This window comes from Urocitellus parryii, chromosome 8 (assembly GCF_045843805.1).
Source record: "Urocitellus parryii isolate mUroPar1 chromosome 8, mUroPar1.hap1, whole genome shotgun sequence".
Lineage (NCBI taxonomy): Eukaryota > Metazoa > Chordata > Mammalia > Rodentia > Sciuridae > Urocitellus > Urocitellus parryii.
The window spans coordinates 51,611,295-51,626,922 of NC_135538.1; the positions used below are offsets into that span (position 1 = coordinate 51,611,295).

Genomic DNA, 15,628 nt, shown 5'->3' on the forward strand with positions numbered 1-15,628 from the left:
TCAATCCCCAGTACCAAAAAAAAGAAAAAAAAAAAAAAACTCACCCCACCCAGTAGTATTACAACTCATTTTCCCCTTCAACCAATCCCTGAGAACCACTGAATCCACTTTATGTTCCATGGATTAGCCTGTTCTGAATATAAATATGTGCATGCGCATAAGTACTCATATGATGTGCCTTTGTGAGCCTGCAATCTCAGGGACTTGGGAGGATGAGGCAGGAGGACTCCAAATTTGAGGCCAGCATCAGACAGTCTCAAAATAAAAAAGACTTGTGTGGATAGCAGCAGCCTGTGCTTTGCTCTGAGTTCCTACATGACCTATGGAACAGCAGTTTTCAGGTTGTACCTAAACCTGTTAGACCATTTTGTAAAGTAGTAGTTTGCCATTGAGGTGGAATGACTATAGTTTGTCTACACAAGTAAACATACTATCTGCTTGGCACAGTCTGCTAAGTTAATTGTGCTAATAAGAATGATCACCTGGAGCTGGGGTTGTGGCTCAATAGCAGAGCACCAGAGCATGCACCAAGCTTGTGTGAGGCATTGAATTCAATCCTCAGCACCACATAAAAATAAACAAAAGATTTAAGATTAAGATTACGTATGGCATTTGAATCAAATGTATGATATGTCAAGATCATTGTAATGTTTTGAGCAATAAAAAAATTTTTAAAAAAATAAAAAGAATGATCATCTGTGAGCTTAATGAATTAATCAGAAATACATGGATGCATGGGATATAAAACTCATATTGGAAAAAGGAGGCCTATGAGCTTATTGAACACACCAGACCACCAAATAATGCAACCCCCTTAACTTGAGGACCATAGAAGAAGCACCCCCAGATTGGACACAGTGATAGTGGCACCCTGACCCCATCACCTGGTTATTCATGAGTCTTGCCCAGGAAAATCACCCATGACTAAACCTCTGAATCTCTCCTTGGGTTTTAGCAGAGTGGTTTCTCCTCCCATGACAAGCATGCAAGTTCCACTCTACATAATACTGTGAAACTGTCCTAGGCCTAGAATAACTTCTTGTGCTTTGACAGCTCTGCACCCTGAGCAAGGTCTTTGGCTGGTTCATAATCTTATCTGACCATCTACATAGATCATTTACATTCATATCTGCTCTCTGCCATTGCTCTCATGAAGTTCAGACTCCTGAACTCCTGTGGTTGCCTTAACCCTTAATTCTTAATTTCTTATATCTATAACACTTAGGCCAAGCATCCCACTAGGTGGGATAGATATTAGAAATTAAGATTGGAATAAAAAAAATTTGTGATTGCCTGGCTTATAACTACCAGGTGACCCACAAGTATTCAGTGAAGTGCCACTGAGGAAAGTGAGGTAGCCTGTGGATTTGTTTTACAATTCTGAGATCATGGAAAGATACAAAGTGTTGATCTATGTTAACGATGTAGTACACTCAACAACTGGGATGTAGCTCAATTGCAAAGCGCACCAATCCTCAGTATCAAACCAAACATAAAAGCAGGATAAAATCTTGGTGTCTGGTTCCGTTTTGCATCTCTTTTGTTGAGTCATTCTCTACGGCAGTCACCAGAAACAATAAGTCTGCTACAAGATATTCAAACAAAATATGACAGAATTCAGTGGAGAGCCTAAGGAATCTGGGATAGTTCTGGATTGGTGACTATTTCTGACATAGTTAAAAGTAGGACTTTACTTGAGTTTGGATGTCATAAGGTGAGAAGAACTTAGATGGGTATAATGTATTTGGTTTCAGTCATTTCTTGGCACTCAGCCCCCCAAATTCTTGTAATCTCTGAAGTAATTTTTCTTTTGGTATGCTGAGATACTGTGATGGTTGGGGGAATCCTGGATAGCCTCAAGATAGGAAATGGTTTCCAAGGGAATAATCACATGATTAAAAGTTTGAAACTTTGGGGCTGGGGTTGTCACTCAGCAGTAGCGCTTGCCTCACACATGCAAGGCACTGGGTTCGATCCTCAGCACCATATAAAAATAAGTAAATAAAATAAAACTATATAAAAATATATATTAAAAAAATTTTTGGAACTTTCAGGACTGAGAATGTAGCTCAGTTGTAGAGTGCTTGCCACATGTAAGTCCTATGGCTCAATGCCCACCACAGCAAAACAAAAACTAAAAAAAAGACAGCTGAGGGGCTGGAGATGTGGCTCAGCGGTAGCGCGCTCGCCTGGCATGCGTGTGGCCCGGGTTCGATCCTCAGCACCACATACCAACAAAGATGTTGTGTCTGCCAAGAACTAAAAAATAAATATTAAAGAAATTCTCTCTCTCTCTCTCTCTCTCTCCTCTCTCACTCTCTCTTTAAGAAAAAAAAAAAAAAAAAAAGACAGCTGAGCATGGCATGACTGTAATCCCAGCAACTCAGTAGGATGAGTTCAAGACCAGCCTGGGCAACATAGCAAGATCCCAAGGCCCCACCTCAAGAACAGACAGCAAGAATGTTGGAATTTTCAGTCCCACCCTCTGACCTCCAGGGACTGAAAACTGACTTAATTGCCAATATTCAACAATTTAGTCTGTCATGCCTACTAATGAAGCCTCCACAAAGTTCCCAAATGACAAGGTTTGGTGAGTAAGAAATGATGGGAGAGTGGTCTGGAGAGGAAATGATGTTCCACATCCCTTCTTGTTATACAGCTGTTCTATCTGGATGTTTTTGAGTTATGTCCTTCTATAATAAACCTCATAAACTTTTCCGAGTCATTTTTCCAAGTTCTGTGAGCTGTTTAAGCAAAAGATTGAAATTGAGGAGGGGGCTATGGGAATATTCAATTGGTATCCAAGTCAGAAGTTGTAGGTAACCTGTAGGTCTATCACTTGGATTAATATCTAAAAATGAGGAGGCAGCAGGCAATCTTATAGGTTTCATCTCTTACCTATGGAATGTGACACTAATTCCAAGTTGATAGTGTCAAAATTGAGTTAAATTTCACATTTGTAATCCCAGCACTTGGAAGGCTGAGGCAGGAGAATAGCAAGTTTGAGGCTAACAACTTGGCAAGACCCTGTCCCAAAATAAAAACTGAAAATGACTGGGGATGTGGCTCAGTGGTAAGGTTCGATCCCCAGTATGAAAAATAAACTCCCCTTTCCTTAAGTCCCTCCTTTGAAATCTTAAAATTTAACCGTGGTCATTTTCTCTGATCTTCAATGAAACAAGCAAGCCAGGTCATCTTTTTGGCAATAACTATTTTCCTGGTTTTCAGCAGAGCAGCCTAGGAAATGAATCCTAGAAAAACAAAAACTGAAAAACTACTGATCTTAGTTCATTGGTCAAACTGGCCCAATCATGTACTTTTCCTCAATTATACCACCATCACCACCACGCTTACCATATACATATTTTCATATGTATTCAACTTCTTTTCTTCCTAATCAACTTCCAACTTACTTCCTTAATCACAAAGCCACTTGAAAGAATTACATTCTTATAAAAAGTCAACAAATATTTTTTTTACCTCCTAAGTCCCAGGCACTGTAGAAATACAAATATTGATCCCAACCTTGAGTTTTCAGATCTGGATCAATTTTGAATTATTGATTTTTCTTCTCATTATTGGTTTTATCTATTTCTTTCTATTATTGGTATTTATTGAATGTTAAGACATTTTGAATTTAATTGGGTAGTAGAGATGTTAAAAAACATTCTCAAGTGTTCTGAGATGCCGGGTTGGATTCTCAGCACCACATAAAAATAAAAGGCATTGTGTTTAAAAAAAAAAAAAAAAAAAGAGTACACTAGGAGAGCCCTAATCCAACAACAAAAGGACTTTATATAAGAGAAGAAACTGGGCACTGTGGTACATGCCTATAATCCCAGTAACTGGGGAACACTGAGGCAGGAGGACTCCAAGTTCCAGGCCAGCCTTATCAACTTAGCAAGATCTCAAAATAAAAAAATTAAAAGGGCTGGGCTATAGCTCTGTGGTAAAGTACCCCTGGGTCCAATCACCAGTATCCCCCTACCACCACCAAAAAAAGAAAAGAAAAAATGTGAAAACAGAAGCTGAGGTCATTGAGGTCATAGTGAGAGACTGAACATACATTGCTAGCTTTAAATATGGAGGAAGGGACAAAACAAGAAAGGCAGTCAGCTGGAGCTGGGTGTGGTAGTTCATGTCTGTAATCCCAGCAAATGGAGGCTGAGGCAGAAGGATCACAATTTTGCGGTCAACCTCAACAACTTAGTGAGGCCCTAAGCAACTTACAAGACCCTATCTCAAAATGAAAAATAAAAAGGGCTGGGATATAGCTCAGTGGTAAAGTGCCCCCCAGTTTCAATACCCAGTACCCAAAAAAAGAAACGCAGACACTTTTCCAAGCCAGCAATGACAGCCTCTCCTGAAACCTCAGGTATTTTCATATAGCAACAGAAAATGGACTGAGGCACTCACCAGTAATAACAGAAACAGACCATAAGTGTAGCTTTGAGATCTCTGCAATATAAACACCACAATTAAGGAATCCCAAAGTCCATGCTTTACAATGGGCATTTACAGCACTTGTCAGTATTCCTTATCCCAATATAGTTTACCAATGAGCAGTCTTTTTGTTTTCTTTTGGAGTGCTATGGGTCAAATACAGGGCCTTCTGCACACTTGGCACTCTATCACTTAGTTAAATCCCTAGCCAAGGAGTCATATTTAATTATAAATAATATTACCAAGTATTACAGATGACATTCCATTATTATTTTGCCTTGTATCCAAAGAGTGCTGACAAGTAAACTCATCAAGTGCAGTGCCACAGTTATCAGAATACAATTTCTATTTTTTTTTTTTTTTGTACTGGGGATTGAACCCAGGGGCACTTTGCCACTGAGCTACATCCCTAATACTTTTTTATTTTTTGAGACAGAGGCTGTCCAAGTTGTTTAGGGCCATGCTAAGTTGCTGAGACTGGCCTCAAATCCAACGATCCTTCTGCCTCAACTTCCCAAGTCCCTGAAATTATAGGTGTGCACTATCAAGCCCCATCCCAGTTTCTATCTTGTTTCTTTGCCCATAATGGCTTCTATTTCCAAGGTTACCTTAAAACCCAAGAACTCTGCTGGGGCTCATGCCCCCATACCCATATTTCAGCAAGAAGAAAAAGATAAACCTACACACTTTCCTTTACGCCTTTCAGTTGTAGCATCACTGAACACTTCCATGTCCAAGTCAGTGGCCATAACTTTAATCATATGACTACATGTATCTGCAAAGGAAGCCAGGGCTTTGTTAACCTGAATAAATTCTGGGATTCTGTTACAAAGTAAAAAAGGGAGCCTGTAATCCCAGTTACTCCAGAGGCTAGTCTGGGTAATTTAGCAAGACCGTGTTTCCAAACAAAATAAAAAAGAGTCACTTGGAATGGAACCATGATTTGACCCAGCTATCCCACTCCTCGGTTTATATCCAAAGGACATAAACCAAAGGCAGAATGTTTTCTCTAATATGCAGATGCTAACTGACAATGGGGGGGGGCACTAAAGAAGAATAGTTACCTTAGATTAGGTAGAGGGAAGTAATGGGAGGGTATGGGAGGGGATGTAGGTATAGAAAGGATAGTTATGAATGAAACAGACATTATATATGTGACTGCATGACCAATGTGATTCTACAACATCTACACTCAGAAAAATGAGAAATTATAGATTCCATCTATGTATGATATACCATAGTGCATAAATGCACTCTACTGTCATGTATAACTAATTTTTTAAAAAAAAGGCGGGAGGGGGGGCTGGGGTTGTGGCTCAGTGGTAGAGCGCTCACCTAGTACGTGCAAGTTGCTGGGTTCAATCCTCATCACCACATAAAAAACAATAATAAAAAAATAATAAAGGTATTTTGTCCAACTATAACTTTAAAAAAAAGGAAGTGGTGGTAAATACAGCAAGTGATAGTCCACTTGCCTAGCATGTACAAAGCCCTGGGCTCAATCTCAGCAACACACACACAAAGGGGGTGGAGAGATAATGGCTCAGGCAATTAGCAGTCTCCATGTTATATTTCTATCAATTGTAACACGTAATTAATATGAAGTGTGTTTTAACTTATTTTTTTTTTTTTAGAGAGAGAGTGATGGAGAAAGAGAGAGAGAGAGAATTTTTTTAATATTTATTTTTTAGTTATTGGCGGACACAACATCGTTGTTTGTATGTGGTGCTGAGGATCGAACCTGGGCCACACGCACGCCAGACGAGCGCGCTACTGCTTGAGCCACATCCCCAGCCCAATGTTTTAACTTATTAGTAGTAGTATACATGCATCAAATTTCTGGGTTCATAGTCAGAAACAATCAAATATTGGCAATTCCATACAGCCAATTTATAACAAAGTATCAAAGTTTGTGAATAATTTACTTGAAATGGGAGGGCTGGTGGTATAGATCAGTGGTAGAGTATGCCCAAGATTCTAATTTTGCTTCCCGCACTAAATATTTACATTAAAAAAAAAATTATAGAGCGGAACAAATCTAGGTTACTATTATAATAAAGATGACTATTATGGTTGTATTCCAAAAACTTTCTCAAGTGGAAAAGGAGTGAAATTATAGTTGTAATATTAGGAATTATCCCCTTATCCTTAAGCACTTAAAATTTTTTTTCAGTTCTTAGATAAAATATTATAGTAAACTGAAAATGAATCCCAAAGATTACAATATCCTAATGGTTCTATTCCTATGTATATTAAATTACATGGCAAAAAGGGACTTCAATGTAATTTATTTTTTTGGTAGTAGGGATTGAACCCTGGCACTTTACCACTGAACTAGATCCCCAATCCTTGTATGTTTTGAGATAGGTGCTTGCTAAATTGCTTAGGATTTCATTAAGTTACTGAGGCTGGCCTTGAATTTACAATCCTCCTGCCTCAGCATCCTAATTTGCTGGGATTAGACATAAACCACCACACCCAGATGTAGATGTAATTCAGACAAATTAAAGAGGGAAATTATCCAGGTGGGCCCACTGTAATTAAATAGTACTTTAAAAGTGGAAGTAAAAGCCAGGTGCGGTGGCACACACCAACTCTGAAGACAAGGGGACCATGAGCCAAGGAACATGGTGGTCTCTAGAAATGGCCTTTATCTGACAAATAGCAAGGAAATGGGACCTTAATACTTTATCTACAAAAAACTGAATTGTACCAACAAATGAACGAGCGAATAGATTCATCCTCATCCCAGCCTCCAGAAAGGAACACACAGACCTGCCAACATTTAGATTTTAGCTAGGCTGAGACAAGTGTCAAACTTCTGAATTATAAAACTACAAGACAGTACATTTGTGTTTTAAGTCACTAAGTTTATAGTAATTTGTGATAGCTGCTATAGAAAATTTTTTCTTACCTTGGTAAACTCCCAGTTAATGTACTCATCAAAATAAAAGAGAAACGCCCTACAATCATTTAAACCATACTTAAAAAATTTAATTTATGTCTGGTCCTGAATGATTATGGTATATTAAAATTGTGCTATAACTGGAAATGTATGGCCAACAAAAACAATATGAAAATCATTTCATCTAGGAGTGATTTCCAAGGGAGCACCTTGAGTTTCCATAAAAACAGAACCTTCCATCTCAGAAGAAGGGATATCAACAAGAGGACTTGACTCCTCTGTTTCCAAATGCAGTGATTTCTCCTGTTCATAGATCAGGTTTGAACTGTCTTTCATTTGAATCTCCCGCTCTTCCAATTCCAAAGGTTTATCTGAGGCTGCAGCTACAACTTCATCTTCATTTTCATGTAGGAAGCTACAAATCATGTTAGGTCTGTAGGAGAAATCATTATCCTTCATTTGTAGCCATTCTACTCCACCTAATTAGGCAGGGATAGGGGACAGGCCAAGAAAGAAACATGAAAAAGAAATTTTAGTTGTCCGTTTTTCTTTAAATTTTCAACCAATGAATATGTCAAAGCAAAACCCCAAAATAAACCAAATATAAATATCAATAAAATAATTATGTAATTTTCATTTTCCACGGAGGCCTTGGAATGGAGTATGTATCATCACAATCACTATAAGCAATTAACTTCAATTACTGTTCCATGCCTCTTTTCCAGTTAAATTCTTTTTTTTTTAAAGAGTTTCTTTTTTCTTCCTTTATTTATTTTTTAGTTGTAGGTGGACACAATATCTTTATTTCATTTTTATGTGGTGCTGATATAAAGATATTGTGGACACAATATCTTTATTTCATTTTATGTGCCTCACATGTGTTAGGAGAGCACTACCACTGAGCCGTAACCCCAGCCACTCCAGTTAAATTCTTGACTCATTCTGAGAAACTAAGTTCTCACTGGCTTCTCATGCCTTAAAGAAAACGGTTACTTCCCTCCAATTTTAATATATGATATTACTATATTACCTTCCAAGTCAGGACTTTCATATAATTTTGTCTTTCCTTTCCCCTCCCTCTTTCTTGCTTTCTTTGTAGTGGTGGAGTTGGGTGCTAGGGATTGAACCAATGGCCTTGCATATGATAAACACATGCTCTATCAGTGAGCTATACTCCCAACCCCTCTCATTCTCATTTCTTATTTCTTAATTTGTTCTAATTAGTTATACATGACAGTAGAATGCACCATTCTCATAATTTTATGAGTTGGAACATTCAATTGTGAATGAAATAAGAAAGGTCTCAAACAAAAAAATCACCTTGAAACCAATTTTGCTCCTTTCCACACTCATATGCAAAGCCCTCACCTCTCAATTAAGCCCCCACAATCAAAGTCTGTTCCAATAATGCCGGTCATTTTCTTTCCCCCTCTTGTCCTTTAAGAATCCACTGAATTCCATTAGATATCTGCAAAAATCACAGGAAGTCCCTAAATCAGAACCACCTACCTCTATTCTTCCTAAATTCCTGATTACTGAATGTAAGATACTAGTTTTGTTGCTTTAAGCCATCAAATTTAGGAGTATTTGTTGTGCAGCAATTGAGAGTACAGACTTGCAGATGGTTGTTAATTTATTTAACTGAACATAACATCCATATCTTCCCAAAGAACTAGATTAATAATCTAATAGTGAATACCATGAGAAGAAATTCTGAATTTCCTTTAATAAGAAAATATAAATAATAGCTAAGCTTATGTTATGTCTTTCCCTTTCAAGTTCATTCTTGAACCTAGCACTTTCTTCCTATTATTTTTAACAGGACACATGAAAAAGGAATAGTTTGGGGACATACACAATAAGAACAAAGGTTTCTGTGTAATTGTGTATAGGGTGGTGCACTTACTTTCTATATGATCGATATATCTTCAAATATTTATTTCTTGCCTAAAACAATAAATCTAATAAGCCATGTGAGTAGCATCTAATTGACTAGAATATCAAATATGTTGTTAAACAATGAAGTTTTAAACCATGAAGTGATTATGTGTTAAGCTCCACAAACATGTGCCTGTGTGGGGCAAGACACTCTGCTCTACAGTCTCTAGACTGTGATGTCAACAACTAGAGAAGACTAAATGGATGCTAAGAACTAGACTCAGGATGAACAATTATTGTCCTACAGTTTCGCTTGCATATAAAGCCAACTTCCTCCAACTGTGAGCTTGTTGGGGAAGGTTGCTTCTTCTGCCAAGTTCCCAGGGGATGCCCTGCATTTATACCTTGGAAATGCCAAACACTAGCATAACTACTCCATTTTCAAGCTGACTTTTTGTGAAGAGATGGAAAGAAACAGAGACACAGAAAGAAGACACAGACAAAGAGAGAAACACTGCTGAATTCCCTAAGGCCTGGAAATCGTATAACATTTCTTGGCAAACTTCTTAGTTTCTTTCCTCACCTATATTCAAGTTCGGCTGAATTTTAAATCTGTTTGGTACTTTTCATGCAGCATTCTCAATTTTACTCATTAACTTATTTCTTGTGATGCTAGAGATTGAATGCAGGGCCAATCTATTTTTATTTATTTTTATTTTTTGGTGCTGGGGATTGAACCCAGGGCCTTGTGCTTGCAAGACAAGCACTTTGCCAACTGAGCTATATCCCCAGCCTGCAGGGCCTATCTATACATATGCTAGGCAAGCATTCTACTATTGAGATACACCCCTAACCCAAATGAAAGTCTATTAATTTTTAGGTTTCACTGATATTGGCTTGTAAACAGGCTCATTACAGTGGGGCTCTGAAGCACATGGCTGAAATCTTAGTGACTTAAGAGGCTGAGGCAGGAGGATTGCCAAGTTTGATGCCAGCCTCAGCAACTTAGCAAAACCCTGTCTCAAAATAAAAAGGAAAAAGGAATGGGGATATGGCTCAGTGGTAAAAATGCCCCTAAGCTCAAACCCCAGGACTAAAAAATAAATAAGATAAAATTGAATATAATACATACAGTTATTACTACATTGTACAGGGAATATCCTGGCAGCAACATGTTTTGTTTTTGTTTTTGTAGTCCTGGAAATTGAACCCAGGGTCTCATGCACGCTAGGCAAGTACTCTGCTTCCATCTTTTCACAGTTATATTCCCAGCGTCTTTCCTCTTTATTTTGAGACAGGGTCTCACTAGTTTGCTGAGACTGGCTTCAATTTGCAATCCTCCTGCCTCAGCTTTCAAAGTCAGAGATTCAGGTGTCTGCCATCCCATTCAGCTAGCAATGTGTCATTATAGGATACAATACTACAGCACCTCTGTTCAGAGAATTAAGTGAACTAACCTATGTTTTCTTCTCCTTCCTTCTTCTCTGTCAGAAGAGTTCTTGTCATGCTGAGTTTCTTCATTGTATGGCATTTGTATTTTAGCAGTGTTTTATTATTGCCTTCTGCATCCACTGTAACATAAAATGAATTCAATTATCACACTGCTTGATACCAGCAAATAATGATGCTAAGCCATAGTAATTCCAGTTTATGGAGTTTGACTAAACTACTTCCTATTATCATGGTACAGTAAGTTCAAAGTACAATTTATCTCTCCTGTTCCAAGCACAGAGAAATGATAGGTAAAACACTACCACTTGACTAGATTCAAAAACAACACACACCTACAAGGGAGAGAAATGCAAAGCTATGAGTGAGATTAGAGTCATAGACCTCATAGGCTCAAATCCTAAAGGGGGAAATTGAGGTCAGGAATTTGGCCATAGAGTAATGGGATCTATAATTCTAGCACTTAAAATATTTAGTGCTAGACCAAAGTCTTATTACTTGATTCCAGAGGTTGGAGAGAGGACATTTCTTTTTTTTTTTTAATACATTTTTTAAAATTTATTTTTATGTGGTGCTGAGGATTGAACCCAGGGCCTTGCACATGCGAGGCGAGTGCTCTATCTCTGAGCCACAACCCCAACACCCCCACACACTTCCATTTATAAAAGAAGGCTCAGAAAGAAAAAAAAAAATTGCTGACAATCACTGCTAGAATCATGTGGATCTAGGCAGAAAGAGGAGGCTCTGAGCCAGAGATGTAAAGTAATGAAAAACTTATATATTGCTCTTTGAGTGTAAACTGGTATTAGAGATATTTAACAATTTGAAAATGAAATTATTGATATGTGGTCAAATCAGTAATTACACTTGATTCAACTAAAATTGAAGACAACACACTCATCAATCTTCTTTCTTCCTTTCTTTTTTTTATTTTTGGGGAAGAGGGTACTGGGGATTGAACCCAGACATGCTCAACCACTGAGCTACATCCCCAACCCTTTTTGGTTTTGAGATAGGGTCTTGCTAAGGTGCTGAGGCTGGCCTCAAACTTCCAATCCTCCTGCCTCAGCCTCCTGAGCAACTGGGGGATATTTGGAACTACAGGTGTGTGCCATCTCACCAAGCTAGGAGCATTTTTATAGTGAGAAAATAAAACATCACCATGTTATCTAAAGTGTATTATCAAACTAGGCAAGGTGGTAAATATCTATAATCCCAGCAACCTGAGGCAAGAGGATTCCAAATTTGAGGCTAATTCAGCAACTAAGCAAGGCCCTAAGCAACTTTGCAAGACTCTGTCTCAAAAGGGCTGAGGATGTAGCTCAAAGGTAAAACATCCCTGGGTTCAATCCCCAATACCAGAAACAACAACAAAAAGGATAATATCAGTTTCCATTTATAATGGCAGTAAAATGGAAAAGAAATAAAGGACTAAACTGTGATACAGTCACAAAATACTAAGCAGCAAGAAAGAGATAAATTAGCACTATGTATATATTAACAAGTAGAATCCTAAAACATATCTCAATCCTAAAATGAGAGAAGAAAGTTACAGAATTATTTGTATAGCACGTCATTGTTTATTTATTTATTTAACTGGCACCAGAGATTGAACCCAGCTGCGCTTAATCACTAAGTCACATCTCCAGCCCTTTTTCTTTTGGGATAGGGTATCTTTAAGTAGGTTAGGATCTTGCTAAGTTGCTGAAGCCTGCCTCAAACTTGGGATCCTCCTACCTCAGTCTCTAGAGTTGCTGGGATTATAGGTGTATACCACACCTGGTCCTAGCATGTTATAGAAATTTTTTGTTTTTTGCTCTTCAGTGCCAGGGAAATCAAACTAAGGGCCTTGCACCTGCTAGGCAATGCTTTCCCACTGAGTTATACCCCAGGTCAAGTTTGAAAATATATAGAACAGTGATATTTATTGTATGTAGACGTATACATATGTAACATAGAACTAAATATAGGAAAGATAAACAGCAAATTCAGGACATTACCTCTGAAGACAAGAGAAAAGAATAAGTTTGGGAGGCTGGGGTTGTAGCTCAGTGGCAGAGTGCTTGCCTAACATGTGTGAGGCACGGGGTTTGATTCTCAGCACTGCATATAAATAAATAAAATACAGGTCCATCAGTAACTAAAAAATAATTTAAAAAAGAAAAAAAGAATAAGTTTGGAAAGGGGTATACAAGAATGTTTTTTAACTATAATCTGAGTCAGCTTGGCAAATGGTAGAATATGATGTAGCTAGAAAATTAGGCATATGAGATGTTTAATTTTAAAACTTACTATATATGGTATGTTACAAATTATTTGTTTATTTTATTTTGGTTCCAAGGATTGAATCCAGAGGCACTTAACCACTGAGCCACATCCCCAGCTCATTTTATTTTTTATTTTGAGACATGGTCTCGCTAAGTTGCTCAGGGTCTCCCTAAATTGCTAAGGCTGGCTTTGAACTTGAGATCATCCTGCCTCAGCCTCTAAGCTGCTGAGATTACAGGAATGCACCACCAAACCCAAGCTTGTTACAAACAATGTAGATGAAACAAACAAACAATTTAAATAGGGGTTAAATTACAGGAACCAGGGCTATAAACTGAGTAACTTGGGAGGCTGAGGCAGGAGGATCACATTAGAGGTCTCAGTAACTTAGGGAGACCCTGTAGTCTCAAAATAAAAAATAAAAAGGACTGGGGGGCTGGTTGTGCTTAGCAGTATAGAACGCTTGCCTAGCACATGTGAGGCCCTGGGTTCGATCCTCAGCACCACATAAAAATAAATGAATGAGGGTACTGTGTCTAACTACAACTAAAAAATAAATATAAAAAAAAGAATTGGGGATGTAGCTCAGTGATAAAAATGCCCTGGCTGGTTTCAATCCCCAGAGGCAAAAAAAAAAAGAATCATTTTCACTTGCATAGTAATTACTTACCATGTTCAGGATTTTCTTCAAATATAACACATGTTCCAAGAGTATCTGCAGAAAAAACCAAAGACAAATTGTTAAGGAATAACAGAGAGGGCTGGGGTTTTGGCTCAGTGGTTGAGCACTTGCCTGGGATATGTAAGGCACTGGGTTCCATTCTCAGCACCAGATATATATAAAAAAATTAACAACTAATAAAAATGTTTTTTAAAAAAGCTACTTTCTCTGGAAGATATATATAAAAAGGAATTTAAAAAATCATGACATAGTACTTTTATTTTATTCATTTTTATGTGGTGCTGAGACTCCAACCTATCTCCTCTCAGGAGCCTCTAACAGAGCCATAACCCCAGCCCCATAAAAAGGAATTTGATCTGACATCTTCTTACCTTCATATTCCCCAGCAAAGACATAGCTATCCAATTGCATAATGGGCCTTTCAGTGTCAATTCCCTACAACAGAATAAAGGATCATAAATCTCATCGAAAGAACAAGCCTTCAATGTGTGACCTCGCTACCAAGGAAAATGATTTTCCAAACTGGGAAACTAAAGAGCAACTTGCTCTAGCAAGTGCAAGATAAGCACTGCTCTCATCCCAGGAGCTCCAACCTGAAGACTACTTAATTAATACCCAAGTAGCAAGGTATATTTCGATCAACGATAAGAACACAAAGTTTTGGGAGAAGTACTCCAGGGATTTTAAGGTAAAGGGATAAGAGCGCATGATATAGCTTGGTGGAAGAGGTGTGCTTAGCATGTTCAAGGCTCTCGGTTCCATCCCCAGAACTGCATGGAGGAAAAAAAAAAAAGCAGGTAATAATTTAAGATATCATAGTTCAAATCTACAACATGTGATGTCTTAGAAGTCCTTTGTTTCAAATTACCCAGGCTGACCTGAAACTTGCAATTTTCCTGCCTCAGCCTCCAGAGTAGCTGGATTGCAGACATTCACCAGTAATTTTTGTTTTAAGAAAATCTGTAACAATCCCCCAATTCTAGAAGACTCACCAAAATCTTGCATTTATTTTCACATTTTGAGAGAAAGTCTGAATCGATGATTCCCGATAATTCAACCAGAACAAACTGCTCCTGCTGGAAGAAAGAAGAGTTAGCTAATTAGCATGTGAGCGAGCAGGAAGAGGCAATAAACATAAAAAGCCAAAAATTCCCATTGTAATGAGTCCGTCCACCTTTGTGGAAACTGGGTCCGGTTTCCAATGAGAGGATGCAAGCGACGTTACCTAAGGTACCTTCCCAGCACTTCTGCATTCTTACTGTGGTGGGGCAATCAAGACTGAGACCACACGCTCCCCAGCTCTGCGCGCCCGGGACCGGGAAGCGGCCCAGGCGCCAGGGGGCTTCCCTCCCGCCGACGGCATCCCTGAGCCCTTCCCACCCCCAGCCCGCACACCCATCACTGCGACTGCGGTGCAGGCTTCCGACAGAGTGCTTACTGCCTCCTCCTCTTCCTCCTCTCTGTCCTCCCGGGTCGGCTGCTCGGCCGCTGCCATGAGCCTTACACCTCCGCGCCTGGGTCATAAGACAAGCTCTCCCGACGCCGCCATCTTGAGTACGGGCAGCAGCTCCCGTGGACCTGGCAGGCCAGAACGCGAGATGGAGGCCTCCGCCGGAAGGCCGGCTGCCGGCGCTCAGAGCGCGCAAACCCACGTGCACAGCGCAGGCCCCGCCTCGCCGCGTCTCTCACAGCAGCTGTACCGGGTCCTGGCGTCCACCGCGGAGCTCTCTGGGCTGTGCAGGGACCCCTGGGACTGGGAACCCTCGGGCTCCTGACCCAGCTGGCGAGGCAGAGGGGAGAAAGAAGATGAAGCAAGGAAACCAGGGTGTGCGTGGAAGTGCACAAAGCCTCATGTTCACTCACCTGTACGTTTCTTGGAAAGAAATTCTGAATGTTGTGTGATCGCTAATACTTAATACAGGGTCCCCCCGGACCCAAGTTAAAGGCACATTCAATTTAACAGGTATTAAGTTCGTGCTGCGTGAAAAGCACCGACTTAGACG

General features: G+C 39.3%; 1 protein-coding gene across 2 annotated transcripts; it reads right to left on the reverse strand.

Moving 5' to 3' along the window:
- Positions 1-7,415: 7,415 nt before the first annotated feature.
- Positions 7,416-15,249, reverse strand: Gtf3c6 (general transcription factor IIIC subunit 6). Of its 2 annotated transcripts, none has more exons than XM_026389630.2 (6): positions 15,064-15,249; positions 14,618-14,698; positions 13,997-14,060; positions 13,614-13,658; positions 10,684-10,797; positions 7,416-7,827 (listed from the first exon to the last, which is right to left on the reverse strand). In XM_026389630.2, the coding sequence occupies exons 1-6, from the start codon at positions 15,118-15,120 to the stop codon at positions 7,529-7,531; spliced, it is 660 nt and encodes a 219-aa protein (XP_026245415.1). In that variant the 5' UTR covers positions 15,121-15,249; the 3' UTR covers positions 7,416-7,528. The 2 variants fall into 2 exon arrangements, with proteins under 2 accessions (XP_026245415.1, XP_026245414.1); XM_026389629.2 differs by having other exon boundaries at positions 14,618-14,701.
- Between the last annotated feature and the right edge of the window lie 379 nt (positions 15,250-15,628).

Coding starts and splice junctions, on each gene's coding strand:
- Gtf3c6 (XM_026389629.2), bottom strand. CDS start 15,120: ATGGCAGCGGCCGAGCAGCCGACCCGGGAGGACAGAGAGGAGGAAGAG. Junction 14,702..15,063: donor AGGAGGAAGAGGAGGAGGCA/GTAAGCACTCTG, acceptor TCTTTCTTCCAG/CAGGAGCAGTTTGTTCTGGT. Junction 7,828..10,683: donor GGAAGGAGAAGAAAACATAG/GTTAGTTCACTT, acceptor CTGCCTAATTAG/GTGGAGTAGAATGGCTACAA.